At 42.3% G+C, this 27,654-nt stretch overlaps 4 protein-coding genes across 5 annotated transcripts; 1 reads left to right on the forward strand and 3 right to left on the reverse strand.

Annotated features, from left to right (window-relative positions):
* Positions 1-2,192: 2,192 nt before the first annotated feature.
* On the reverse strand, positions 2,193-4,965 carry LOC101785192 (amino acid permease 6). Its single transcript, XM_004977098.3, has 4 exons — positions 4,780-4,965; positions 4,244-4,571; positions 3,013-3,592; positions 2,193-2,890 (listed from the first exon to the last, which is right to left on the reverse strand). The coding sequence occupies exons 1-4, from the start codon at positions 4,835-4,837 to the stop codon at positions 2,444-2,446; spliced, it is 1,413 nt and encodes a 470-aa protein (XP_004977155.1). The 5' UTR covers positions 4,838-4,965; the 3' UTR covers positions 2,193-2,443.
* A 5,305-nt stretch (positions 4,966-10,270) lies between these two features.
* Positions 10,271-17,108, reverse strand: LOC101785598 (tRNA pseudouridine synthase A). 2 transcript variants are annotated; one of them, XM_004977099.3, is made up of 11 exons: positions 16,761-17,108; positions 15,401-15,457; positions 14,563-14,640; positions 14,267-14,320; positions 13,458-13,540; positions 13,153-13,252; positions 13,005-13,067; positions 12,198-12,476; positions 11,351-11,411; positions 11,087-11,254; positions 10,271-10,551 (listed from the first exon to the last, which is right to left on the reverse strand). In XM_004977099.3, exons 1-10 carry the CDS (start codon positions 17,040-17,042, stop codon positions 11,154-11,156), a joined length of 1,158 nt encoding a protein of 385 aa, XP_004977156.1. In that variant the 5' UTR covers positions 17,043-17,108; the 3' UTR covers positions 10,271-10,551; positions 11,087-11,153. The 2 variants fall into 2 exon arrangements, with proteins under 2 accessions (XP_004977156.1, XP_022683767.1); XM_022828032.1 differs by lacking the exon at positions 16,761-17,108 and adding an exon at positions 16,168-16,745.
* Positions 17,109-19,085: 1,977 nt separating this feature from the next.
* Positions 19,086-21,477, forward strand: LOC101786403 (DNA-directed RNA polymerases I and III subunit RPAC2). The gene is made up of 4 exons (XM_004977101.3): positions 19,086-19,214; positions 19,348-19,454; positions 20,588-20,664; positions 21,045-21,477. The coding sequence occupies exons 2-4, from the start codon at positions 19,354-19,356 to the stop codon at positions 21,188-21,190; spliced, it is 324 nt and encodes a 107-aa protein (XP_004977158.1). The 5' UTR covers positions 19,086-19,214; positions 19,348-19,353; the 3' UTR covers positions 21,191-21,477.
* Positions 21,478-21,777: 300 nt separating this feature from the next.
* Positions 21,778-25,712, reverse strand: LOC101786000 (uncharacterized protein At4g06598). Its single transcript, XM_004977100.3, has 5 exons — positions 25,517-25,712; positions 24,399-25,082; positions 23,560-23,635; positions 23,336-23,462; positions 21,778-22,607 (listed from the first exon to the last, which is right to left on the reverse strand). Exons 2-5 carry the CDS (start codon positions 25,064-25,066, stop codon positions 22,399-22,401), a joined length of 1,080 nt encoding a protein of 359 aa, XP_004977157.1. The 5' UTR covers positions 25,067-25,082; positions 25,517-25,712; the 3' UTR covers positions 21,778-22,398.
* Between the last annotated feature and the right edge of the window lie 1,942 nt (positions 25,713-27,654).

Here is a 27,654-nt window from a genome sequence, read left to right on the forward strand (position 1 = left end):
AGGGATGCCGACGCATATCATTGCACTACTAAGGAGGTGTTTGGATACTAGGTGCTAAATTTTAGCCATATCACATCGGATGTTCGGATGCTAATTAGGAGGACTAAACACGAGCTAATTATAAAACTAATTGCAGAACCCCTGGTCTAATTCACGAGATGAATCTATTAAGCCTAATTAATCCATCATTAGCAAATAGTTACTGTAGCACCACTTTGTCAAATTATGGATTAATTAGGGTTAATAGATTCGTCTCGCGAATTCGCCCAAATTAGCCTCCATCTGTGCAATTAATTTTGTAATCAGCCTATGTTTAATAGAGCTAATTAGTATTTAAACATCTGATGTGACAGGTGCCAAACAGCCCCTAAATCAGAACTGCCTATGTGCATGTCACTCTCAACTCCTACAAGTAGGATCCTCGATGTGCAGAACAGACAGGCCGCGCAGGACCCACGTAGGAGCATTTCTTGAGAAAAAGGTTGCGATCCAGCATTCTGTACGCTGATTGGTAGCAATGTGTGTCAGGTCAACCCTGAAGGCAGTAGAGAGCATTGCTCATCTTTTTTCTCTAAAACAAATAAGAGAGAAAGAAACAGACAGAAATGGTGTGCATGGACAGGCAGAATTGACGTTGACTGAGGGCTCCCACTGGAACGACAGACGTCAGCGTCATACCAAAATGAACTGCTTTAATACTTTATAATATCATTGTGCTAACTCTGTTGGAATACATTCAGAATTAGCAAGAGCTTTTCATGCATGCATGATGCAACTAGTGCCAAACTGTGATGATCGATAGCATTGAGTTAGTGCAATTACATAAAGCTAGCAGTGCTAATCGCAATCAGAGGATATTCGATCTGAATTAATTAGAACAAAAGTGAATATTTTTGTTTATCTGTTGATGTGAATGATAACCGTAGCATTAATGCTGGTGACACGTCATTTGAAGCTGAAGGCCGCAATTCACATACATACAAATGGGGTTAGTATACTGACATATATTGACCACTTCCAAACTTTGATTCATTAATTCATGGGATATATATATATATATATATATATATATATATATATATAGTGAGATAAAAAAAAGTGGGGTAATATTATACGGCCAGCTATAGAGTTGTCTGAAAATTTACGTGATCGAATGCTAAGATTTACTATACCTCCCAAAGTGATATACTATCTCATGATGGCAACAATACTAAGTTCGTATAAACATCGCCCTTTTCGTGAACTCAAATATGTTTCTTCTCAAATTATTGTAGTAAATAATGTGATGCATATGTAAAAATTTAAATAAATATGAAAGCAAACTAGATAGATAGGGATCAGAGGACCCGCATAAGAGAGCAACAAATTCCGCCCAGAGGAGCACAACATATGTTTCTTGAGACAAAAAAAGTGGTGATGCAGTGCTTTGTATTCTGAAAAATTGGTGTATATATACGATAAAGATATTAGAGATGAATCCTAAAGTCGGCTGAGAGCAGTGCGATACATACTCTCCATGTTATGTCTCAGTGTCATTTCCTTTTCTTATATTTTTCTCCCATCCATGCTATGTCTGCTTACAAGTCTTCAAGGGAATAAAATAAAATCAGAGCACAAGTACAGATAGTCTGAAGAAAAATAAGGAGACTGCTAATACCTTGTTTAACTCACCATTTTTTTTAAAAAAATTGTTCCGTAATGAGTTAAGAAAATTATATAAGCATGTGTCGTTCTCGATCAAGTGAGGAAAAAAGTTGTGATGCGACGTTTTTGTATGCTGAGAATCGCTATCCGGCCATGATCTGAAGGCGACAGAGAGCAGTGCAATATAAATGAAATGGCGTTGTCTGTGAGGACCTGCACTCGAGTCGGCAGGCACTCATCAGCATCGCACCAAAATGAACTGCTTTAGTATTTTATCATGATGCAACTTTATTAGCACCCATTTCTTAAGAATTGTATGCTAACTTTGTTGGTATCTTTTTCTTAATAAGAATCAGCAAGAACTGTTCATGATGCAATGCAGCTAGTGTCCAACACACTCACTAATGCCTTTGTGTTCTAGTGCAAGTACATAAAACCATTTGATGCTAATTACAAAAGTATACATCAGTTGATTATTTTTCATCTTGTTTATGTGAATGGCAACACGCTAGCATTATTCTTGGAGACAATCGATCGTGACAGGTTAGTTTTGGCAAATGATTATTATTTTTTTCTTGCATTGCTCCATAAGATGCATGGATTGTTACATATATACTTCTACTCCAAATTAAGTCCAAATCAGCAGCAAGAAACTCTCTACTTGGATTGATCGACCAGATTTGCCGAAAAGGGGAAAAAAGATGCATTGGCCCTCTCCCTCTGACACACACAGAGAGTCGTCACAGTTAACAAATTAATTAACAGTCAGTTAATTAATCCATTAAACGGTCGACGATCATCAGTCGGAGGTCTTGAAGGGCGCCGCGGCCTTGAGGTTGTGCACGATGTCCTGCACGGAGCCGATGCTGGCGGCGACGGAGATGAGGAGGCAGACGAAGCTCATGGCCTGCAGCATCCACCACCGGGGCTCGCCGCGCCGGATCTTGAGCCTCGCCACGTGCATGCTGACGGGGAAGTAGACGGAGAGCGGCCAGAAGCCCAGCGCGCCGATGAGGCCCAGCACGGCGTTGAAGAAGGGCAGCAGCATCGCCACCAGCGTGGTGAACATGATGAGGATGGTGCGGAGCACGAGCTTGAGCGGCGCCACCGCCACGGTGGCCGGCGGCGAGGAAGACGACCGGAGGCAGGGGACGCGCACGTAGTAGGTGGCGTTGATGAATTTGGCGTCCGGCCACCGGCACGCCACGCAGCTTTCCAGCCGCGCGAAGATGGGCTGCGCGAACACCTGCAAGCAATGCAATTATTCAATTAATGGAGGCACAGGATTCAGCTGGTGTACGTCGTCGTCGTCGTTCTTGATCGCCGGCCGGTGGATAATTAAGCTGCAAGCAGAGAAGAATTAATGACCTGGTATGCGCCGATGAGGTGGACGATGACGCAGATGTTGGCGATGTCGACGAGCCAGAAGGGCTCGTAGAAGGCGTATCCGGTGAGGATGTTGCCGGGGGCGTCGTTGCCGAAGGCGGCGTAGCCGGTGCATCCGAGCAGGAGGTAGAAGACGGTGGTCATGCCGAGGCCGTAGAAGGACGCGCGCTTCATGGTCTTGTTCTCGGCGGGCGGCGCGCGCAGCGTGTCCTGGATCTCGATGAGCACGTCGGCGAAGGTGTAGGAGAAGGCCATGTTGCCGAGGGCGAGGAGGACGTTGAAGGCCTTCTCGCGGGGCGCGTCGACGGCGGCGCCGGCGAGGGTGCCCCGGACGTCTCCGTGGGAGGCCCACTTGGCGGCGCAGAGGCCGAGGCTGATGAAGGAGTAGCCGAAGGAGGTGGCGACGGCGACGACGGAGAGCCAGGCGATGTTGTGGAGGCTGGGGAGCTGCGAGAGAAGGAGCTGGAAGAGGCCGAACACCACCATGTAGGTGCTCCCCGACGGGTTGCAGTCGCCGGCGCCGAAGCCATCACGGTGGAAGCAGTTCACGCGCTTCACCGCTCTGCAGAAAAGGACAACAGAAATTTGGTCAACTATTACTGTCACAGTGTCATCGTTACAGATTTGCAGAGATGATGATCACAACAACATGCTCGATGTACTGTTTGGACGATACCATGATCCACAGTCTCTGCAACGAACTCCCTCGTAGCTACCTAGTGAACAGCTTGTCAGTGATCACACCGGATACGTGTGCCGGGGGAGCCGTGACGCATGGTCCGTTAGTTGATGCGTGCCGCATCGGCAAACAAAACAGCTCGAGATGAATCGGGCCAGTCGTTGCAACGGTTGATCGTCCCCTGGTTTTCAGGGAGGGAAAAGCTAACAAAACCCACGTATCCCGCCACCTTTCCGCTGCCGTCCGGCAGGTGGTGGAAGGCACACTAGCTACTAAGAGTACCAGCTACCGCACCATGGACAAGCTACAAGCTAGGTGCTTCTACTCACGAAAAGGCGCATCACGTCACACACCACTATCCTTATTGATTCCCTTTTGAGGAGTGTACAAGAACAGTGTACTCTCTCATCTCATTCTCGTGGTTGCCTATGTGTCAGTGAGACATCGACTGACAAAGTAATTCCTTGTTGGCAGCAGCGAGATCGAAGGTGTGTAGGAATTAGTGGAAATGGTGAACAACTGCTGACGACTTACATCATGCTTGTGCTTGCGGTGATGGTGTAGCCGACGAGGGTTCCCCAGAGGTTGACGTACTGGGCGCACCCGCACAGCACCACGTTCTTGCGGCCGAGGTAGCAGCGGACGGCGTCGATGTACTCGCGGTTCACGGCGCCGTCGACGGGGTCAGGGTACCGGTAGCAGTCGGCAAGCAGCGCGGACGTGTAGTAGGTGACGCAGGAGAAGCCCAGGAGGACGAGGGGACCCACCACCCACCCCAGCTGCGCCACCGTCCACGCCAGCGCCAGCACGCCGGAGCCCACCACCGCCGCAACGATGTGCGACGTCGCCGTCCACACCGTCCCTGTGTGTCCATGGCCGACGATCCAGTGAATGAAAAAAGCTTAATAAGGAAACCGATCGATGAATCCCTAGAGACCATGCAAGATCGAGTACATGGCATGCATGGGCGCAGAAAGTACTCTAGGACAGTGGAAAGCGAGTACATTCACGAGATGGGTGATCACTAAAGCTTGACCGTTACCATCATGGAGTCATGAGAATGAGCATACCTTGCCTCTCATGGTCGTCGCCGGATTCAGCATCGTACACCACCGTCCTCCTCTCCATTCTCTCTCTCTCTAGGCTCTAGGCGCCAACTCTTTCTAATTTCTAGCTCTCTCAATGCAAACCTCTTCTCTCTGCCGGCGTGTCCTCCTCTCGTTCTCTAGCTACACGGGTGATGAGAAGGAGTGAGTTGAGTGCGTGCCGAGGCACGAGCCACCACCTATATATAGCCCACCAAAGCAGAGACAGAGACAGACAGAGAGAGAGAGAGAACTAGCTAGCCGGCCATGGATCTAGGCCATCTTTTTTTCTCCGTCACGACACAGGGTCACGAATCACAGTAGTGACGAAAATTAGAAAGATAAAGCAGCGAATAATCAGCGAAAGGTAAAATTATTTGGGGCGCAGTCTCGATCGATCCATCGATCGGCTTTGATGTCTGTTGATCTGGATTTGCCTCAATTATGGGTGAGCAACACACGCACACAAGTCGTACGTCTCAGCTGCGAAAGATGAGAGAGCATGATCCCGGTTTGCAAGATGAGAGAGCATGCATTGCATTTGTCGCTTCTGAACTGAACGCCGTACCTTTGAAAGATAAATGCACACGCTCAGGTTTTTATGGTTTTCTTTCCGAAAGAGGATCGATATGATATATGTGGGCGGGCAATCACCTCATTGTTGCGTGCTCCATACAACCTATATTTTGCAAATTTGGGCATCCTAGGTTTCCGCAACGCATCATAAAGGCGGTGCATACTTTTAGAATTATGGTAGACAAAGGAGTTAGCTCTGCTCATATATCACTACCAAAATTTGAAATAGCCGTAGTACGTGAATGCGCTACACATCTTTTTCGACGTGACCCACATCTTATGTTAAAAATGGTATTCATCGCCTACTGCGAGTCCACGCACCTTATCATTAATTTCAAGTAACAATATAATGTAACATTAGGAAATGGGGGTAAATTAGTACATGCTCTGATCCTAGCTAGGTTGCATTTAAAGTGAACAACATGTGTTGCAACCATCACCAAATTTATCATGTAGAAAGTTACCTCAAAATAAGGCAAAGTTTTGGGGTTTCACATTGATGTGCAGCAAGTCAATTTTGATTATTTTTTTTATGATTGGATGTGTAGAAAAGGATCACGTTCAAAGGAGGTAAATTTGTCCCTTTTAGAAAGGAATTCTTTTTATTTCTACCAGTTTATAAAAATGGGTGGATTCCGGTGGAAAACAACGTGTAGGTTGCCTATTCGGTAAGCTAGGGGGTAGGGGCCAGTATAGGAAATGCAGCGACAGATGTAAAAGGTAAACTTTATTGTTTGTGAAAGGTGTAAAATGAACTCAATTTCAAAATTAAAGATTTCCTATCACTATCAAGCCTACTATGAGATGAATGTAAAACAAGAAAATCGATGCAAAGTTTCCTCTCAATTAGTTTTTGTAATTTCTTTTTATCCTCTATGACTGCAGCTGCAGCAATATTATATTTACAGAACAGTAAATATGTTTGGCATTGCATAGAAATTGCAAGTTGCAAGATAATGTCTTGCAGGCTTAGATTGTTTGCTGTTATATTTGTAACTTCAAGATTGTTATCGTTCTTAAGCACTTAATTCCACAGGTGGAAATATAAAATCATTTTTTGGAAGGCAACCACATATATTATCAAACAGCTAGAGCGCCTTTGTACATGTGTGTTAAGTGGAACCCTGAATACTGTGTAGTTAACAATAAAATACAATGATTTTGTTTATGCATGCTTCTCACAAAAAAAACAGTTTTGAGCAACAACTGAAATTTTAAAATATTACCTACAACACATGCATGCTTAAAGATAGTTTATCTTAAAGAGCCCAACTAACAACTGCATTGATAAATAAGTGAACTAGGACTAATCTTTCACGACGCATCATAATGTATGAACAGGATCTTTGAGTCATGGAGTAGCAACAACATAACCTAACATAAAGAGGGGAGATTCCTGCATCACTAACTCTTTGGAGGGACAGACTAGGGAATCTGATATTTTATATCATAAAAGAGAAGTACTGAGAGAATTTCATGGGGCTTGTTTGCGTACTATTCCTTCGTGTCAATCTGAGGATTCGCACACGAACGATCCTGCCAGGGAAGAAAGCTTATTGACGTGACCTATATGCGGTCCACTAAGCATGGCACTATCTGGGACAAGGGGACAGTAATTGAATCATTAGAAATTATGATACCATTGCAGAATGTAATAATTAAGTCTTTTATAGCCTGAATTATATTCATTGTCTATGGTACTGACTTGAATGTGTTTTTTCTCTTTTGGCGATAAGGTATAGGTATTAACACTCTGTACATAAATGGGAAAATGTCTATAGGAAGTCTATATGTGTGTTTGTTAAATGCATTTCAATTATCGTGAACAAAATGATACTAGCTAAGAAGGAGTTGGACAAAGGCTTCGAGCTCAAGTTGAGGGTTAGACAACACATCTATGCGAAAGAATCTATCTGGTGGCTAAAGAAATTTGACATGACATTTCTGCAATCAGCACTAAAAAGAATCAATTCTTAGGATGAGTGCATAACTGACAAGGAAACCATTTAAGTTAATCCGTGTAGATTTGCATGGTTCAGACTACAACCTTATCGATCACTAACTTATAATCAAGTTCTATTTTTTGTGCCCATATATAAGCCTACGGTCTCTGGAAATCATTTCGGTATATGATTTAATTTTTAACTCGAGGAAAACCTTGCACTTAGATCTTCAATCTTAGGAGTTCTTCACGCTTTGGAAAAGATAGCTAAACATATACTTAGCGTAGACTTGTCTTGTAACAGCCACTAAATTTTAGTAAAAAAAATATTTATGGTGACTGGCTAAAGGAATATTTTTCTGTAAATTCCTGGCTCACTTAGGAAATCAGTTTTGTTCAAATCAAAATGCATGTAACCTATAAAAACTGATCAGAAACAAAAAATCAAAATTAACACTCTCCTCTCAAATTATCCATGCATGTAGTTATCACCAGATTCCATATTACCCTGTAGGTTACATCACTAGCCCGTGATGATAGCCTCAAACCAGTGAAGTTTACAGGGAGAAAGGGAGATGCGAAGCAAGGTTGGGTGCCGTCCGCGCTGGACAAACACCCTCCACTGCCATATGTTTATTTTTGAGCGACGCCTATTAGTGCTCCACAAACTATCATATACACTCACATCACATCACTTTACTAAAAAAACATTTATAGATTTAAAAAACTAGAGTCATGGTGGACTTGACACTACTCAGGACGTGGTCCATTTGTATAGTTGAAAACTCGTGATCAATCAGCAGTAGTCTAGTCTCTGCTCTTCACCATCTTATTATTCAATGGGAGGAGTTTACGTTTATTTATGCACATTTGCAAGAAACTATCATATACACTAACATCAAATCGCTTTGCTAAAAACAACATAAAGGATTTAGATTAGGAAACCATGCATGCATAGTCATGGTGGACGGCTTGACACTCAGAATGTGGTCCATCTATGTAATTGAAAACTAAGGATCAATCAGCAGTCTACTCTATGTTCTAGTTCTTTATCACCTTATTCGTTCTAGCTCTTTGATTATTGCATTGCATGGGAAGCTTATTTACACATCTGCAAGACTTTGCAAGAAAGTCAGTCTCTGTGCGTTCATCTGGTCCAGTAGCAGTAGAGAGAGTATCAGACAGGTAGGTGCTTTGAGGGGTGGGGGGCCCCTGGGATGCGCCAATGGGAGACCCGGTCGGCCCACTCTGATCTCGTCTGAAGATTCGTGCTTCTTTAAATTTATCCATATCTCTTTCGTCTCCCTCCTTTCGATTGGACATCGTCTGGTCGCGATTGTTTTACCGACCACTTGCGTCGGTGAGCACAGACGTCAAGGCACTGCTCACTCGTCTTGGGCTCTTGGCTACTTTGGTGACGTTGCGAGTTGTGACGAGCTGATAATTGACATGGATATGGATGCAGATGCAGCCTAGACCCCATGCTCTGCTGCAACTGATATGATCTTGTTCGCTTTTAAGGGCATGTTTATTTGCAGAGAGGAATTTGGAACAAAATCCTTGGGGTCTACTTCAAATTTATATTAAGCTACATATATTTGTGCAAAGTATCTTAAGTTTCATTTTTGTTATTTTCAAGGATGGCACGGTATCTAGAGTGTTCTAAATTTGATGAATGGAACAATCTCTCCGGGTGCAAGTTTTATTTAGTTTGTTTCATATGCATGGCATAGTATTTAATTTATGCATGATGTTGGAAGCATTTAAGTGGACACATGTCTGGAAAAGGTAACACTCTAGCCCTGAATAGATTTGTGGAAGAGTTTCATGGCGTCAGAAACCGTGTAGGACTTGGACGATGAGTGTCAAGCCAATATAGAACTTCATCTTAATCGGCTAGCTTAGGACCAAACTCCAGTTAGCTTTGTTATCTTTTACAGGGGAAAAAACAATCATCTCTTGGATGGTATATTTCAGCATAGGTACTCGTGAATGATCTGCGGTCTAATGAAGTTAATGTTGAATATTTACTTCTTCTGTTATGGTTCATGGTTTCTCTTAGCCAATATGGTTCACCCGGGAGGAGATTGTGAGCTTTAACGGTACCAGGAATCGTTGGTAAATGATACGCCGTAGGATATACTAATGATGCACTGCATCTAGAAATTAGCCCACTCAACCACTGCTTCACTTTGCCGTATTCGTTTCTTTCTCAACGAGTACCACCTGTCAACTACGGCTCTTCCTCCCTCGGAACTCTTTACCATGCTTTATGTGCTTCCTTTCCTCTCCAGAACGTGCAATAATGTCTTCACACTTTATACATAGATGACTCATGCATGAGTCATGGTTTATGCACGGCACTACCCGACAATTAATGCATCTCTGAATGTGTTTGTAAACTGTAGTTTGAGCAAATTAGATGACTCGGCCAGGTCTGTGTATACAGCAACTCGGCCAACCAATGCAGGCCACCGAGCAGCAGCGCACCGACGCAAAATGCAAAGGCCAACGTGAATCGCAATCCCTTGCCGATACGGAAAGGAACCTGACATATTTGCACCATGCCCTGTCTCCCCAAAGCACGAGCGAGCTCGGCAAAAATGGTGGAGATGACCCTGATAGACTCAAACACGTACCTTGTCGCCCCAAAGCACGGGCCCGGCGAGAATGGCGGCCATCACCCCTCATGGGTGCCTTGACAAGCCTCCCTGGGGTCTGCCAGTGTGCTCTCTTTTCTGGGCACACTTCTTTAAGTAGCATACATGACACGTCCGCAGGCCATAGCATCATCTTGTTCGCACACTACATCGGACCAAGCCACTAAGAGAAGCGATGCATAGAAAGGGTGCAATTGGGGTTTCATCAGTGCACAAAGGAAAATGAACGCATTGTGGCGATTACGTTTGGAAAATAGATCAGAACAAGGAACCGAATAAAGAACTAGAGATAGAGAAGTAGACCACACCGCTGCAATTCGCATGAGGTAGGTAAGCAGTTACCTCTTCCGACTACCGTCATCGCCAAGTTTACAAATCATCAGAACTTGGAACTATCAGCACGTGTTGCGTCTCAAAATGTCATGATGTATGAAACATTTTAACCTTCTAAAGCATGTACACAAAATCTAAGCATCTGATTATCTGAATACACAGCACAAACTGACGAGAATAAAGCCGGTCCTTTTCCGCTTATGCTGCTTTTGGAATTTGGATTCATGACGATTCAAGAACCTGATCCTGGAGAGAGGAAGAAAATGTATAAAATTTCTATGCATGCTCAACATAAGGTACTTTTAATCCATCATAATTAATACTGTGTACTTTGACTACTTATATATCAACCACCAGATAGTCAGGAGGAAAAGGGGATAAAATTTCGAGATACCAGTGAAACACCACTAGACCAACCCCGAGTAAATCAAGTAAAACAAACTTAACTTGAAAGACTGGATGGTTGAACTTAATTAACTTAATAATGAAGCCAACTATTTAGTAAAGACTTACAGAGAAAACTAGTCAATGTTTTCAATCAACATGCAAACTTCAATGCACAAATCAGACAATACAAAGTGCTTTGGTGAGTGGCAGCATATAATTCCTTATCAGACTTGACAGTACCACACAGGTCCCGACATAGCATGTCAAGTAAACAACCCTTCATCAGACTAAGCTTATATTAGTGGCCATGTTTGGGTTGCTTATTGGACCGACACAGAGGCTTGGAAGTTGGAGTCATCCAGGTGTGCAACATAAAAGTTGGATTCAGGCATACCTTTGATAGCCAACAGCTGACAAAACTTGGACGCCCAGCAACAGAAGCCATTTGATAAAATTTGTCTTCAAACGTTCAGATCGTATTTCACGTTAGCAAGGTATAGACCACAAGCAGGTGCCATAGGAGGTGCAGCAGTCACCTTTTTTGCATTCAAAATTCTCTCAACTGCATCAAAGGTAATATTCACTTCAATGCACCCCCTCTATGAACCATAAAAGCAAAAAAGATACTCAGTGAAAGTTGAAGAACATAAGACCATACCATCTGCAGTTGTTAGATCGCCTGTCCCAACAGATTTTAGAAGACCAACCATCAACCTTACCTGAGTTGGATAGGACATCAGAAAACTAGCCAAAAAGCAAAATAGTAATAAAAATAATCAAGTAACAGTGACAGTCTGCTAATCAAGTAGCATGGTAACCGTGAAGTTATGAAGGGTGGGAGCTGCCAATGCCAATGGTACGAATGATATCAATACATCCGTCAATGCTTAAATGTCCTCAAATACAAATATTATGGTATCAGCTATTGAGAGATGAGACATGGCAACCTTGAAACGCAATCTGGTTATTTCGTATTTCCCAGTTACCAGAACATAGCTGAGAGATTACAATTGGCCCATTATCTACTAGGTAGATACTATTTAGTAACTTAGTCCCTGCATCAGACACAATGCCTCTCAGCAATGCTGAAGGAGGAAAATCAACTCAGTGTTGTACCTCTGCTACTGAATGCTATTACTCATCATCCTATGCACGTTGGAACTAATAATACAAATTTGTTCTTAGTTAACTCCGAATATCAACTCCGCTTACGTTGTCTCAACATAGCAGGTCCCAAGCCCTGGTAAAGTAGGAGGATTGTGATAGGCTTGGCAAGCCAACGTTAAACCTAGCCATTCTAATAGAGATGAAACCCAAGAGAAGTGCTTGAATCCTGATTTGTGGCTCTTGTTGGGTTTTAACTCTAGCCTACCCCAACTTGCTTGGGACTGAAAGGCTATGTTGTTGTTGTTGTTGTTGTTGTTGTTGTTGTTAACTCCGAATATCAAAGAACAAGCATGCCAAGAGTAACCCAAATAGATAAATTTTAAGGGAAACAAATTAACCTGATGGTAAAGAAAAGACCGTGCCCTTGCAGTAACTACAAAGCAGCGGTGCCTTAATCTTGATCCAAATTCTTTTCCGTTCTCAGATTCTGATTTCCCACTGCTTGTACAGGAATCATCAGATTCTTTCCGAGAGGGTTCTAAGGCTGGTGTCCTCGAATAAATAAGAGACCCATCTGATGATTCCATCTCTGATCGTTCTATGCTTGAAGGAAAAAACATGAAAGGGAATACTTCTGTAACATTCAGTTCATCCAGAGTTCTCATTGGTGAGTTTGCCTGCAAGCAGTAGTCACTAAGAAACGATCAATGATATGCAAACAGTGTTCTAACCTGAAAGTAAGTACACTTGAGAAAGTAAGATTTTTTATTCTTTGACACTGTTTAAAAAGCAGCCACCTAGCCTGCCTAATTGCCAGTTGCCACCTAGGCACTACCCTATAGGCTGCCTAGCACCTATCGCTTTTAAAAAGACTTTATTTGTCCTTTGAGTTGCAACAACAAAAAAAGCAAAAATAAATTACGTATTCAAAAAGTAACTTTATTTGTTAAGGAAAATTTAAGAAAAGTGTAGTTTGCAACTTGCGTTCTGAAAGATCCATTTGGTTTATCAATGTGGTAACAGCGGAAAGGTGAATGTACCTACAGCAGGGGTGTCTCCTAGGTACAAACCTACACCTCAAGTCCTCAACACCATGATTAAAAGATAAAACAATGCCTTTACCTACCACACACTTCTTTACAAACTACATGCAATTTAGAAAGATAATATAATGAGTTCACCATAGTTAAGAAGGATAATATCACCTGACATCCAGCTGCCCGAAATGAACTGAAATCATGATGCCCAACAAGTATGCTGCATGCTTTCTGAATAAGAACCAACTCAGTAAAACTAGAAGCAAATTTTACATCAGCAAACCAATAGAATGTGGCTAAAGACTAAAGACTTCACCTTCATTGCCTGAATATCCAAATCCTCAGATATGTGCCAAGCAGAGTTTTTCTCAAAGACTGATGTTGACTCAGGTCCAGAAAGCAAGCGATAGTGATATCTTCATGAAAATGAGTAAAATAGTGTAAGCATTTTCAGCATTTCAGAAAGCCAAACAGTTTCCTTTAAGCTAGCTTAAGCTCATGTATTTTAGTACATAGCATGAAACCACTCTTGTTCTTATAGCTGCAACCGTTTCCAAATACTGGACATAAGACCAGAATAGGTACATGAACAAGATTAATTTTAAGCATTCTGCTACCTACGTGCGCTCGAGAGCTTTATATCTAGCATGAAAATCTGGTGCAACGCAGCGAACGTCAGTCACCATTATGTCACCTTCATTCCTCTGCAAGGACAAACATCAGTCCACAGATGAACATCAAAAGCAGGAGACCAGTTATTAGCAGATATGGAAACCTAGTCAGATAAAATTAAATCAGCAAAACCTATTTTTGCCAAGAAATGACAACAAATCTATGATTATTCAACTAAGCAACACAGACCACCGACCCAACTAAATGAAAAAAAAAATCAGTGTAATGAATATGAAGGTGATGTGTTGTGTCAACATATCTCGTGCAGAGAAATTTTAGAGTGCTTGAAAAAAATGAGAGCCGTCCATCCAGCGAAATCAAACGGTGGAAACAAAGGAAGTACTATGAAGTACCTAAAGAGAAGTACCAAGAAGTACCAATTTGGTGGGACCAAGTACCAAAAATAGTGAGAAATTACTATGATGCCCTTTTAATTATGTGTAAATCTATTTAATTCTTTTTTGGTAAGAAGGATAAGAAAGGAAAGTACCTGCAAGTACCACTGGTACTTTAAAAGCATTGTAACAAAGCTCATCATGTGCAACCAAAATGGTGTGATCAAGTTGCCTTAAAAAAAGGTGAAATCGTACATAATAAATTCTGAAAATAATGATGTAGCCTACAGTGCAGTAGTGCCCTTTAAAATGTAGATGTCATACTCAAAAGTGTGTTAAAGAAAATGATAAGCGTGTTGTGAACAGTAAAACTTGCCCTTTTTTTCCTGAGTGAATAGAACCACAGCTTCATCCAAAACCTACCTGTAGAAAGTGGTTCACAGCACGTTTTACAACTCCAGGCTCATGGGGTGTTAACTGCAAATAGGGAAAAGCTCGTCAGCAGATAGAGGTTATTAAAGGTACCACTGTTCTAGAAAATATTATCTATTTAGATGATAAATAGGCATGGCTCAGAGGAAATAGTTTAATTATATTGATGTAAAAAAATTGGGAAACATAAGGGTCGTAATCTGACATGACAGCACTTGTTATTGACGTAATTAACATGCAAAGGTCAAAATCAAAACATGTAGGGAGGTTGTCGGAGGTGTACAGACCACTTCACCAGGCTTCCTTTTACTTATCCGCTCCACATCAACATGGCAAATATTTGATAAAGCATGAACACCTGCATCCTGAACAAAACAAAGGTAACACATGACATAGATCACCGGAGAAGTATAAGAAGTATATAACCAGTACAAGAAGAAAATACTGCGGAAAACTATGCTAACCAGCAAAACCTACAAGTTGATCAGATCATAAGTTCATAACACTATAGCAACAATCTGATAAACTGTATCTGAGCAGCAAGGTAGATATGGTGCTAAGGAATAGATATATCATATATAAAGACTCATATAGCATCCTACGCAAGATTTATTCTGGTTCTAACTCCTAAGATACATTAGCTAAAGGTAAAATTATGGTTAACGCCTTTCTCTTTTCCTTATTGTTTGGACACCAACATAGTTTCCATCGTACACCTTTGGGCATTTATGTTAGCAAATATTTCTAAATATAATGATGCAAAAGCACTTCTGATGTCAAACCTACTAATATTATTTCATTGTGACAAATAAAAAAATGTTTTATGTATATTTGTGGCTGACAGCGTATTCTAGGACATCTCTTTTGACAACAGGTATAGTAAAATAAGCATTCTGGGACATCTCAGAACAGATATAGTAAAGCATCATGAGTTCAAAGCAAAAATTTCAACAAGACTATAAAAGCCCATTAGATAACGGTGTGTATTCAAACAGTGTGTATTCACAAAACAGTGTGCATTCAACAGTTGCAGAAACATAACAATAACATATTCCAATTAAGATACACATTGAACTATAAGACACTAACTTTATTAAAAAATTACATTAAAGCAAGTTCTCATACCGTTCGGCTAGAACAGAATATCGAAACTGGCTGTCCAATGAATTTGTGAAATGCCTCCTGAAATAATTGAAAGAATAAAAAAGATAGACTGTTAACTACTCCCTCCGTCCCAAATTACTATTCGTTTTGGTTTTTCTAGATACATAGATTTTGCTATGCACCTAGATATATATTATGTCTAGATATGTAGCAAATGCTATGTACCTAGAAAAGCCAGAACGAATAGTAATTTGGGATGGAGGGAGTACATCTAACATCCACTCTCAAGCGTCTACTGCTAAACTAACGGTATAGAAATACTGAAGTAATGAAGAAGACAAAGTGGTTCTGACAGAAGTATGATTAACTATTTTGCAGATGGTATATAAATGAACATAGAGAATACTTGTTGTTACCATGTTAACAGATTGGTAGCAGCACGTTAGGGTTTAGTATCTCCACTCTAATACCATGTTACATATATAGAGAGGACTTATTGCTTTTGAGGGCCAATGTACAGTCATGGGAAATTGGGAAGACAAGAAAAACAACAGCACTAATCCTAATATGTCTCTAAAACATGTTTTATTAATAACACACAAGGCTCTCTAGTTCCTTGGAGGTTGTGGAAGGTGGCAGGCAGAATGAAATTTCCTTCTCTTCAAGCCAGACCCTCATATTGTTTTTTGACATGTCTATTTGAATTTCATGGAATCAAATACATCTGATTTCTTCTGTGCTGCAAGAAAGTGATCGACCGGAGAGTGTTAGACTCTTCAATATCTAACCTTGCAATTTCCTCTCTCCATTAAGGAGCCACAAACCCATGGCAGTCTTCCACCCAGCTCACTGACCAAGGACCAAAAGCTAGGGATTTGTTCATCCCATAGGCGTTCTGATTATTCTTTGCATTCATCTTAGGCTGATCACAAGACCCAACTATCATCAGCCAGTTGTCCTAAGTATCAGACATGATATGACAAAGGCTAGAATTTAAATGGACGTTTCAAAAACACGTTACAAATTTACAATGTATGAGCATCAACCACCTGATATCAGGGAACCGCACAAAAACTTTTGCAGCCTCTAAATTACCCACCAATTTATCATAATTCACAACCATAGATAAAGCAGCAATTCCCCCAGTGGCATCCAAACAAGGCAGCTATTGTGCATCCTATTAGCAAGTCATTTCAGGCCAGAAATTGACCTTTGTCCCTGGAGTATTATCCTATCAACCTCGAGGGGATCTCTGAGGCCGCTTGGGCCTCAGCATTTCAACAAAAGTAATTCCGGAATTCGCACTTGCACTACACTAACATCTTCGGTTATCACTCATTCACTCTGATCTTACATCTCATACTACAAGCAAGGGCCTCACCTCGAGGACGCCGACGACGGTGCGCTGGTTGGGCTGCTGCTGCGAACCGGAGAAGCGGGTGCCGACATACTCCACCGCAACCAGGTACCTCTGCGCCCGAGGGTTCCGTACACCGGCCATGGCCTCGCTCTCCACTCCCGCCGCCTCGCCACCCCCAGTGATGCCGTCCGGAGCGGGGTCCGGCGGGTCGGAGGACCGCTGGAGCTTGGCCGGCGGGGTGGGGTCCGCGAGGGAGGGGTCACAGGGGCGCTTGGCTGAGGCGGCGGGGTTGCTGGCGCTCATGGCGATTGCGGCATGGGTGGGAGAGGAGGCGAGGGTTTTCGGAGGGGTCTGCGAGTCAAAGGTGATTTTGAGGGGGAAAGGGTAAAATCGAGTAGGATTGAGTAAATTTTAGCAATCCAGCACTTTGTAATTTGTAAAGATGTTGTAAATTTTGCGAATTATATGTATTTCATTGATTCGGCAAATTAACCCAGAATTTTATAGCTATAAAATATTTCTTGATTATTATCATTTATAATTCTCAACAATTCGAAACATGTTGTCATTACCATCTCTAATTTTAACCATGTGCTGTTTATTTCAGCTACTAGTCTCTACTACTGCACAAACAATATTGCAGACAATCGGGAAGCGGGGCAAGGGCGGACCCATGTTGTCCCAGTGAGGGGCATGGGCTCCCTGCTCAAAATCTGTCAGTAAAGTTAGTAGACATTTTTTCACCATTGATGTTTCATCTCAAGCTAATCGTAGGCCCTCATTCATGTACATTCAGCTAAAAATTCGCATATGCTTAGTAGTTTGCCACTGCAAGCGGGCCCAGGTGGCGAAAAATAAAAAACCACAAGACAGCTGGCAGGCTGTTGCTTGTGATTAACTGCGACTAGGAGGATTGTTGATTGATTTAATATTAGCCCAAAAGACTGCTTTGTTCTGTAGCTTATTTAACATATATTTATCATTATTATAGTAACAAATACAATGTTTGCAACTAGAAATGTCCTTATCATGTTCCTTAGTATTTTCTGATTTTTTTTGGGGATTTTTTTAAGTATGCGACATGTTTGTGCCTAAACATGTCCTTGGCGCGTTCTTTTCTTATTTCCCCATTTTTTTTCTGATTTTTTGGATTTGTTTTTTCAAGTCTGTGACCTAATGTGACTAGAAATGTCAGTGTCATGTTTTTCTATTTTTTTTCAGATTGTCCGGTAATTTTTTGAGAATGTGACATGGACTGTATCTATACTCTTCCAAAAAACTGACATTTATGTTTGGTTATTTGTTTGTGAGTGCGCGCACGGCCGATCCACGTGCAAGCAAGAATCGAGTATCGAACAAACAGCCAGCTTGCAGGCCAATGCAACAATGCTCCTCGGTAGCCTGGGGTTATGGTCAGCTCCCAAGAAGGGCATAGCTGCCAAGCCTAGCAACAGCGTCTCCGATCCATGACAACTTACAGGGACGGGGGGGAGAGAATTAACAAGGCCGGCGCAAAGAGAGATCCATGGTTTTTTATGTTACTCGTTTGTTTGAAATCCCATTGTTGCTCTGTGGGTTAATAAATCATTGTAATACCATTTTTTTTGGGGGTTACCAGCTGCTGTTTTTGTTTTTAATTTCGGATACCATGCTACCTCCCAGGTGCGTGTTTTGCTGTTGTACGAATAAAACGAACGTATTGATGGTATTCAGTGTTTATCCTTCAATACAATAGTAGATATTACTTCTTCGTTATCTTGCCGCCACATCATATTATCTTGCCGTCACATCATAAAAAATTATATGTAGCATTATATGAGACGACTTGTAAAACAGCTAATGTGTACCCGGAAGACCTAATAAGCCTTTAATTTCCCTTGATGTGTACCGGAAGACTCGATAAGCCTTTAATATCCCTTGACAAGCAAATCAATTTTGTATTGTTTTCATCCTCCAAACTATTTGAATCATCCAACCGTACCTAATGAAATTATCTTTAATAGTGGAGTTTCATGCTCAAAAAAATATTTTCAAATGTTACAAATAATGGATCTTTTGTTACAATTTCATATTTTTAATGCTAAACTAGCATCCGATGCTAATAACCTCTGGTGTGGTGTGATATCGACTACCATCATGCATAATATGAACTCAAATTGAAAATTTTAAACTAAAACTTGAATTGCACCCCCAAACATATTATAGTGTAGATTGGACTTACCAAAATAGTCTAGGGTGTATTAAGCCAAGGATTTTGCTCAAGTCTCAAGCAGACAAAATTGAGTGTTAGAGGTAGTAAAATAATGGAGGGCAGATGCGTCTTTTTTCTTCGCATTAATACGGAGGCTTGCTCCCCTCCTCTTTCGGGGACACCCTACAGCGACGCCACCTCCCGCCGCCGAACTCGCCTCGGCTCCGCCCGCACCGGCAGCGTCTTCGCCTCGCGCCCTCGCCCCCTCTGTGCTTCCGCACCAGGTAGAGCCGTGAAAAGGCCTCCTCTCGCCGTTGTTTTTGGAGCCCGATTTATTCGAACTCTGTTGTTGCCCCTTACCCCGCTGGTTTCGTGGTGGAGGATTTGTTGAATAAGGGCATTCGTTCTTGAAAGCAGGGAGCGATGGAGCACGGGTCACTGCAGGATTCGAGCGCTTCGTCGTTCTCCATCATGGAGGAGGACCACACCCTCGCCAACTCTGTCAGATTTGTTCTCAACCAGGAGTGAGTTACAGTTTCTCCTTTCTTGTTCCAATCAGTAGTCTTTTAATTTTGTAACGTTTGACGGTATATGTGCGAAGTTGGCGCTTGTCCACTAGCTAGATAGCTTTATAGTGCACTTCCACACAGTCTGGACTCAGTTATTAGAAGACGCAGTGGAAACTCATGTTGATTTGGTCTTATGATGATGAATTGGGGACAGTGATGCAGTGGAGTTTTGAATTCCATGCAGTGCAATCTGGTTCATAAGTTTCTAAACTAGAGCAATTGGGGTGTGGATAATGGTTGCAACTAATGACATGCAGTGAGAAAAAGAAAAATATTCAGACCCCTCATTTTTCTGTTAGTGCAGCAGGAGAACTTGCATGTTTTCTTTACAGTTCTTTATTTATGTCGGCTGAACGTGGATTGGAACCAACTACAACTAAAACTCGAACACGCATTACAAGCCTGGAGTCAAATTGAAATGTCCATTTGGCATTAGTTCTTCAATTGTTAAAGCGCCTTCAGTTATTGTGCGGATAGCAGCCCACTTGTGTGGCCTTGTGCGGATAGCAGCCTTGAATTTGTTAAAGTGCCTTTATTTAATTTATAGAAAATATGTAGAGAAGATGGCATTTTGTTGATCCCAATATGCCATCTTCTCTACATATTTTCAATAAATATTGCCATCTTCTGTTAACTGGTCGGCAGAAGACATCACTGTCATCTTTAGCACGGAATGATGTTGTTTTGAGATGACTACCAGAAAGGAGAATATCATATTGATTGTGGAAATCTGTATTTTTTTTCATAATCATTAAGCGTGTTCTGCTGGTGTAAGATGTTAGCTGATAATGTCTAAGCATTAGAATGCAACAATTCAGTTTCACTGTTGATTTGGAGACAATATCTGGAGCTCCTAAGAATTGTTTGGCTGTATTTATCCAACAATTAAGATTTTTAGGGGTGCCTGCATAGAATAATGATGTGTAGATCATGTGTATTGGGCTGGTTCAGATGGTGCAATCAACTGTATTTTTCTATCATCTCAAATGCTTTTGGACCAAGCTTCTCAAGTGTGTGCATTCTGTAAATGCAGTGCATAACATTATAGGAACACTTCTCGTTCTAATTTTTTTCCTGCAATGTTACAGCCCAAGGGTGGCATTTTGTGGATACAGCATCCCTCATCCTGCTGAAAACAAAGTTAACATAAGGCTTCAGACTACAGGTACTACACAGTGGCACATGATCCCAAATTCCCCTTTCATTTAATAATTAATCCAATGCACTTGATATTGTTTGGAGAGAAAAAAAATCGTATGCAATCAAGTAAGCAACATACTTGCTTTTTAACATTTCTTGCATGAAGGTTTAAGAATTTGAAATGATGTGCTTTTTGCTTCATTAATGTCAAAATATATGGAAATTCTGTTATGTGGAAAATATACACATTTTTGTGGTAGTAATAACTGACATATTAATTGAAATGTCAAGATGTTATTCGATTGCTGCTGTCTATGATACAATATAAATATAGTAATTATGAATCGTTGCCCTCAGCTAAAATTATTGATCCTCTCCTGACTATGTTAGTGGATATGTTGGCAGGAGATCCAGCCAACGATGTTCTGAAAGATGCGCTGCAGGACCTAATGGTGATGTGCCAGTATATAAGGGGGACATTTGACACTTCAGTGGCTGATTTTCGGGGGAACAAACCAGAAGTCATGGACATCGATTTGAACAAAAAATAGAAGGTTCTGGATGATCGTTAGCCGGATGGCAGAAATGCACAGATGTTTGCTGTGCTAAGTTATAAACTAGTCTAGTTGTATGGGGTGTAGTCCTTAAACCCAAAGTGTGAGATGTCATTGGCATCAGGGTACTTGTCAGTGTCACTTCAGGTTTCTTGGTCAATGGTTTTATGGCACTTGATATTGTTTGGAGAGAAAAAAATCCAATGCAATCAAGTAATCAACATACTTTCTTATTTGTGCTGTTCTGAATATAGCTAATTGGAAGTTTTTTTGAAACTTGCTAATTGGAAGTTTATGCATTATATTTGTGCCATATCAGAATCACATCCGGCAACAAATGTGTAGAAAATACTATGTTCTTTCACAGAGGCATCTTCATCTTGATTTTTACCATGTACACCATTGCAAATGGTCGAAGCAGAAAGAACAGACATAAAGCCATGAAAAATCTATCAATTGTGAACAGTTAGATGAGCACAAAGCATTATTAACCCCAACATTAGATGATGATCGAACATAAACGCAGTCAATCTCAAGGAACTTGCATCGAATTGTTGAAACCACATGTACGGTACACCAGAAACTTGCGAGTTAAATTAACTTGAAGGGATTCCTGTACTCTCATCAAGATGCGAGAACACATACACCACTCAAATAAATGCGAGAACCTGAATATCCAATATCTTGTTCTGCACATCACGAATGAAATGAAACTGAACTACAACGCTTCAACCTCACTAGCTTATTGAACATGCTGGCACAACAGTTCTCCAGGATGTGGCATCAACCAAAAGAGGACCAGCTCACATTCCATTCTTGTGCCAAACTAACTAATACAAGCACCACATGGTGCCTAAACTCAAGAAGAGAATCAACTAAAAAAGGAATGAATTAGAACCTTAGTGTTCTAACTTCAAACTGATACAAGGATCCGTGAAAGGCATCAATCTGCATATAGACCCTAAACACCTCCGACTGGTCGAGCATCAACAATGGACAGGAGCTAAGGATGACCGTCAGGTGCACACTCCAAAGAACTAAAGATTGGATCCACAGTTATTAACCTTTCCAGCTTTATTCACCATGGCATGTGATTCCAGGTTCACTGCTGCCGCTCCGCTTTTGATGCAACAGCCACAGAGTGGTGTAACAAGGGCAGCAAGTTGTGAAGCTCAGAGAACCAAAAGCTGGAAAAAAAATAGATCTTAAATGCGAAGGCCAGAGACAGCATCGCGCGTGGAGTTGGGATCGCCGTGTTTCAGAGACAGGTTTGCAAATTGTGAATCAAGGTCTCTGCTGTTACTGCGGCTGTGGGTTGGAGCCTGCTGCTGTGGTACATGCTGCTGCTGCTGCTGTTGTTGCTGGAACAATTGTCTAAGACGACCAATTTCCCTCTCAAACATCTCCTGTTGATCTGCAACATTGGAGAAGAAATACATATCTTATTAGTTAACTGTTTCCAATAGAAGAAGTTTTTAATGCTTGGTGAAGTTCATCCATGTAGCTATACTGTATAATTTAGAGGCAGTTGTTATATAATCTCATTATTCACATCAAGGTGGTAATACAATACTGTTTTTATGAAGACAAAATGTTTAGTTATCAGTCACCGTCTGTTAAGAGTTTTGCAGAGCAATGGTGCAAGATATTGACTTTTTTCATATGCCATAAAGGACAATTTAATTTGGTATAAAAATCTGTTGCAGTTAACACCTGTATAGTTTGAATAGACCCCTGTGTATTTTATCATAATTTTAAGAAATTAAAAAAGATCGACATCCTACAACATGAGTATGAAAACGATAAAATATGAATCCCTCTCCATTTCTTAACTTGAACTATAACATTATTTGAACTAGCCAACTATAGGCATAATTGTCAGCACTTAGTTTACTACAAAAACATGATTTACGAGTTCATCTCTACATGTAGATAAAAAAAATACTTGAAATCGATTACAGTATTAACAAATAACATCCCATCAAAAAATTACTTTGATACTATTCACCAAACTCATAGAGATATTAAACCTGATTGCTACCCTATGAAAACAACCATACCAAAGTTAAAACCAAGAAGACAAGTCACAAAGAAACCCCAAGGTACGGTACTGGCATATGGGGAAAAAAGAGGAATACTTACAGCGTTTAATAAGATGCTCCTGAGATAGACTCTCAAGCCGTTGCTTCAAGGCTTTATTTTCCAGGTCTAACATGATATTTTGCTGACCGAGAAAATCCATTTCAGCAGTAACATCGATCCCCTCTGTCTGCAAGTATAAAAAGTAAAGAATTTTCGGTGATTTAAGGTCATCCTAACTTCAGCAAGATATCAATATGGTCCGCTTCAAAAAAAAAAAAGGTTACCTGTAAGGACTGAACTCTTCTCTCGAGCTCTGCAATATATTGGAGCTTCCGGACACGAGATCTCTGAGCATATTGTCTGCAATTGACATAAAAAATGAAGAAGTTAAATAGGTACAGCTCATTCAAGGTCTATCAGCATCTATCAACATGAACACTCCACATGGGGCCTGCATCTTATTAACCCTTTTGATGGAAGTACAAATTCAAGTTTGCATATTTTGACAACAAAGGGAAGTCTGATGTACAGTATAACGTGCACCCCTATATTGCATTCAAGGATTTCCTAAATTTAAGGAAGGCAAACACTGACAGACGTATGCCATCCACATGCGTAGTTCGATCTGATTAGGTCTTCAATATCTTAGGGTGCTAGAGAGAGCTTTCCATGGATTCTGTTTTGATAAGATCCCTCTAATGTAAAAAACAATCATTTTGTTTGAGATTATATAGTTGCTACCGCTTTAGGAAAATTTTTCTCTGTTTAGCCCACCTCAAGTTTGTAGTCATGTGGAACTGCCACAGCAAAGACACAAATAAAATGTATATCTAAATATATAAACAAGATTCCCACACAAACACATTTGTCCTATTCGATAGCATTTACACCAGTTAAAACAGCAACTCCTCATAAGAGAAATCAAACTAATATGTAACATACAGTATAACTATGTGCCTACCTTTCGGGCTCAAAGAACATTGCAAATTAAAATGCAGGCTCACTATGGTGTTTGCAGTAAGTAGAGAGAAGCACGCCACTATTGATGTTTCATGAACAAAAATTCTACAAACTGAACATAATTCTTCAAATTGACTGCAATGATAAAATCAATTAAACTCACTGTTTGGCTCGCTTGGTGTCCGCCTCCGACTGCGAGTGCCTCAGGCCATCCTTCCTCTCTACTCCAATCCTCTGGTCATGAGCTGCATCACCATGGCCTTTCCTGTCCACTCCATTCGGCACATGGCCATGCTCATGATCACCAAATGAGCTCGAGGGGCCATGGCGCCCAACATTCTTCTCCCTCCCTGGAATCGGCATGCCACCACCCTGCCGGTACATCTGCCTGGACTCCCACGGCCTGCCCTGAGGCCGCCCAAACGAGCTCGGCTCCGGGAAGAACTCGGGCGCGCCAGCCCATGAAGCCACCTGCCCTCCTCCTCCTCCTCCCCTCATGCCATCGAGCACATTGTCGTACATGCCCGCCGCGGCGCCGCCGCCCCCTTCGAAGAGCGCGAACGAGTCGCTGGAGGACCTGCGGTGGCCGGGCCGGCCGTGCCCCCGCGCCGGCGTCTCGGGCTCGTCGAGCAGGTCGTCGAGCCACGACGGCTGCTCGTCGGCGAGGAAGCTCTCCGACGACGTGCGCTGGTGGCCGTGGCGGTGGTGCGCGTCCCGCGGGCGCGCGATCGGGCCGAGCTCGGCGTGCGGCGCCGGCGCCGCTGCCGCTGCAGGGAACGGGCTCCGCGGCGGCAGCAACGCCTGCTTCTGGAGCCTCCCGTTCGCCATCATGGCGTGGTCACCCAGGCTGCACGGGCAAATTGTCGACGAAAAAATGATGAGAAAAAATTCCCAAGATTTGAGAAACCGTAACACTTCAACTACATCGCCGCAAAGATGAAATTCAGGCGGGATTGCTGCGGCTCCAGGCACAGATCTCATCCAGGAATCACCGCAAGCGCCACAAAATCAGAAATTTGACGGCGAATCCGCATCAAGGGATGCACCATGTCTACGGGGGACGAAGCATTGAATAGTCGCACAAGATTTCCGAGAAATGGAAACGAGAAATTCCAACGGCGGAGAGCGGGAAAACCAAGATATTTCAACGAAATTGGCACAAAAATGGATTGAGAAAAACGGAATCCACTCGGAATTGAGTGAATTGAACCGGATCAAGCGGCAATCCGTACAAGGAGCTGTAACAACAAATTGACCAGAAGAAAAAAAAAACAGACGCACCAATTCGGCCGCGACTCCAGCGCGTGGCGCCTCCGATTCCGGCACGAGAATCCTAATCCTAAATCCGAATCTCGGGCCCCTGTCCCTCCTAATCTCGGGAGGGATTGGCGAGCCGAGCACGAGGCGAGGAGGGAAGAGGAGGGGGGGAAGCGGATAAATGGCGAGATAGAGGACGACGGGAAGAGAAGAGAAGAGAAAAGTCAAATAAGCGGAGATGCTCCTATTTATAACGGCAGAAAAATCGAGGCTTCCGACGGCTGGGATCACAGGGACCTGTCCAGATCGAGCAATCACGGCCGTTGACCGCGAAGCCCGACAAGGAGGGTGAATGGATGCTTTGGATACTCGTGTTGGCGATGGATGGGGGAGAAGGTTAAAAACTCGAGGTGTGGAATACAGGTGCATGTTCGAAGATCCGTCGCCCAGCCATCACATGGTGTAACTTTTTTGGGTGGAACAGGCTAGGGCTTAAGATTGTAGGTTTCTGAGTTAAAAAATATGGGGGTTAAAAAGAATTGTAGCACGGTAGTGGCAGTAGATCTACTGCAAATGGTCGACAACTTTATCGGTTGTTATCAGTTGATGATGGCTCATGTGCGGTCAAATTGTGAGCTACGAAAAATGGCCTCATTTGTTGCTACGAACAAGAGGGACTGTTGGTTCAGCTTATAAATCAGCTGAAAAGCTGAAACGGCTGATTTGTTGTGAAAGAAAAATACTGTTTAGTAGCTAATAAGTCGGCTGAATAAGTTGAAGGTGCAGAATGGTGCTGATTGCTCGGTCTGCAGGTTTTGGCCAATCCAACGTATGGCAGGCGTGGTGTCCTGCAGAAATGCACATCAGTGTCAACTATCAGAGCTGCCTTTTTCTTCATCATAGGACAAAAGTACGCATCGCTAGCTCTGAGAAAGGAGGAAGATATTTTACAAGGAGGAACTGTCCGGGACGCATATGCAGAGATGGGTACGTGCATGTGCGAGGGAGAGGCTGTTGGGCGTTGCTAGGAGCGACAAGCCAAGCCGACGCAGCCGTGTCGACCTGTCTCCTGCTGCAGCAGCTCCCGTGCTAGACTGCTAGCGCTGCCACGGGGCAGAGGCAGGTGGGGAGGGGCTGACGGCCAGCCGGAAACGAAAGGGAAACAGCGGCGCGCCAACACAAGGAGTCAGGGAGACAGCTCGAGATCCAGCTGCCGCCGCCGCCCCACTGGGCTACCTGCACGTGTGCGTGCGCGCCATTTTCTTTTCTTTTTCTTTTTGAGTTTTCTTTTGCTGATTTCTAGCTGTATTTTTTCCCCTTCAGTTCTGCTGTACTAGGCATTGCGCTCTTTCGGTTTCGTGCTGTCAGGTGTCAGCAGCTATGAATGAGCTGCCGAGTTGTGTCTTGTGTGGGAGGGTCATGGTCTTATGGAAGGTATGGCGATCGTTGGGAACTTGGGATGTCCGTTTCCTATCGCTGAATGGAAAAAAAAATAGATTTTCAGGTATAACATGCATGCTCCCTTTGTGTTTTTTCTTACAAGATTTCATTTCGTTAGTACTTTGACTAAAAATTTCTCCTTTAGTATTTCATTTGTGTGAAACGAAATTGCAATCATATCATATCTCATATCTGAGCTTGTATGACCCGAGGTCCAAATGTCCTCAGTTCTTCTCACTTTACTTGATTATTAATTAACTCAAGGATAGATCACCCTTGACTACAAGCTTGTATGGGCTCCTATCCAACTTTCACAAGCAAGATAGTTAGAGCTTAGGGGTTGTTTAGGTACGAGGGGCTAAAAGTCCTGTCACATCAAATATTTGGATGCTAATTAGGAGGATTAAACATGAGCTAATTATAAAACTAATTGCAGAACTTCTGGGCTAATTCGCGAGACGAATCTATTAAGCCTAATTAATCCATCATTAGCAAATGGTTACTGTAGCACCATATTGTCAAATTATGGACTAATTACGCTTAATAGATTCGTCTCACAAATTAGTCTCCATCTGTACAATTAATTTTATAATTAGACTATATTTAATACGTCTAATTAATATCTAAACATCTGATGTAACAGGGCTAAAGTTTAGCCCCTAGACCCAAACACCTCATAGGCCAATAGAAGCCCATCAACCTCTTCTTCTTCCTCCCAAGAT

This window comes from Setaria italica, chromosome VII (genome assembly GCF_000263155.2).
Source record: "Setaria italica strain Yugu1 chromosome VII, Setaria_italica_v2.0, whole genome shotgun sequence".
NCBI lineage: Eukaryota > Viridiplantae > Streptophyta > Magnoliopsida > Poales > Poaceae > Setaria > Setaria italica.

Excerpts from the sequence above, each read along its gene's own strand:
- LOC101785598 (XM_004977099.3), bottom strand. The coding sequence starts at position 17,042 with ATGAGCGCCAGCAACCCCGCCGCCTCAGCCAAGCGCCCCTGTGACCCC. Across the intron at positions 13,541-14,266 it reads CTGTGAACCACTTTCTACAG|AGGAATGAAGGTGACATAAT; the intron begins GTAGGTTTTGGA and ends TTGTCCTTGCAG. Across the intron at positions 12,477-13,004 it reads TTCGGGCAGCTGGATGTCAG|GCAAACTCACCAATGAGAAC; the intron begins GTGATATTATCC and ends TACTGCTTGCAG.
- LOC101786403 (XM_004977101.3), top strand. The coding sequence starts at position 19,354 with ATGGAGCACGGGTCACTGCAGGATTCGAGCGCTTCGTCGTTCTCCATC. Across the intron at positions 19,455-20,587 it reads AGATTTGTTCTCAACCAGGA|CCCAAGGGTGGCATTTTGTG; the intron begins GTGAGTTACAGT and ends GCAATGTTACAG. Across the intron at positions 20,665-21,044 it reads CATAAGGCTTCAGACTACAG|GAGATCCAGCCAACGATGTT; the intron begins GTACTACACAGT and ends ATATGTTGGCAG.
- LOC101785192 (XM_004977098.3), bottom strand. The coding sequence starts at position 4,837 with ATGGAGAGGAGGACGGTGGTGTACGATGCTGAATCCGGCGACGACCAT. Across the intron at positions 3,593-4,243 it reads ACCGCAAGCACAAGCATGAT|AGCGGTGAAGCGCGTGAACT; the intron begins GTAAGTCGTCAG and ends CCTTTTCTGCAG. Across the intron at positions 2,891-3,012 it reads ACCTCATCGGCGCATACCAG|GTGTTCGCGCAGCCCATCTT; the intron begins GTCATTAATTCT and ends CATTGCTTGCAG.
- LOC101786000 (XM_004977100.3), bottom strand. The coding sequence starts at position 25,066 with ATGATGGCGAACGGGAGGCTCCAGAAGCAGGCGTTGCTGCCGCCGCGG. Across the intron at positions 23,463-23,559 it reads GAAGAGTTCAGTCCTTACAG|ACAGAGGGGATCGATGTTAC; the intron begins GTAACCTTTTTT and ends TTATACTTGCAG. Across the intron at positions 22,608-23,335 it reads GGAGCATCTTATTAAACGCT|ATCAACAGGAGATGTTTGAG; the intron begins GTAAGTATTCCT and ends CCAATGTTGCAG.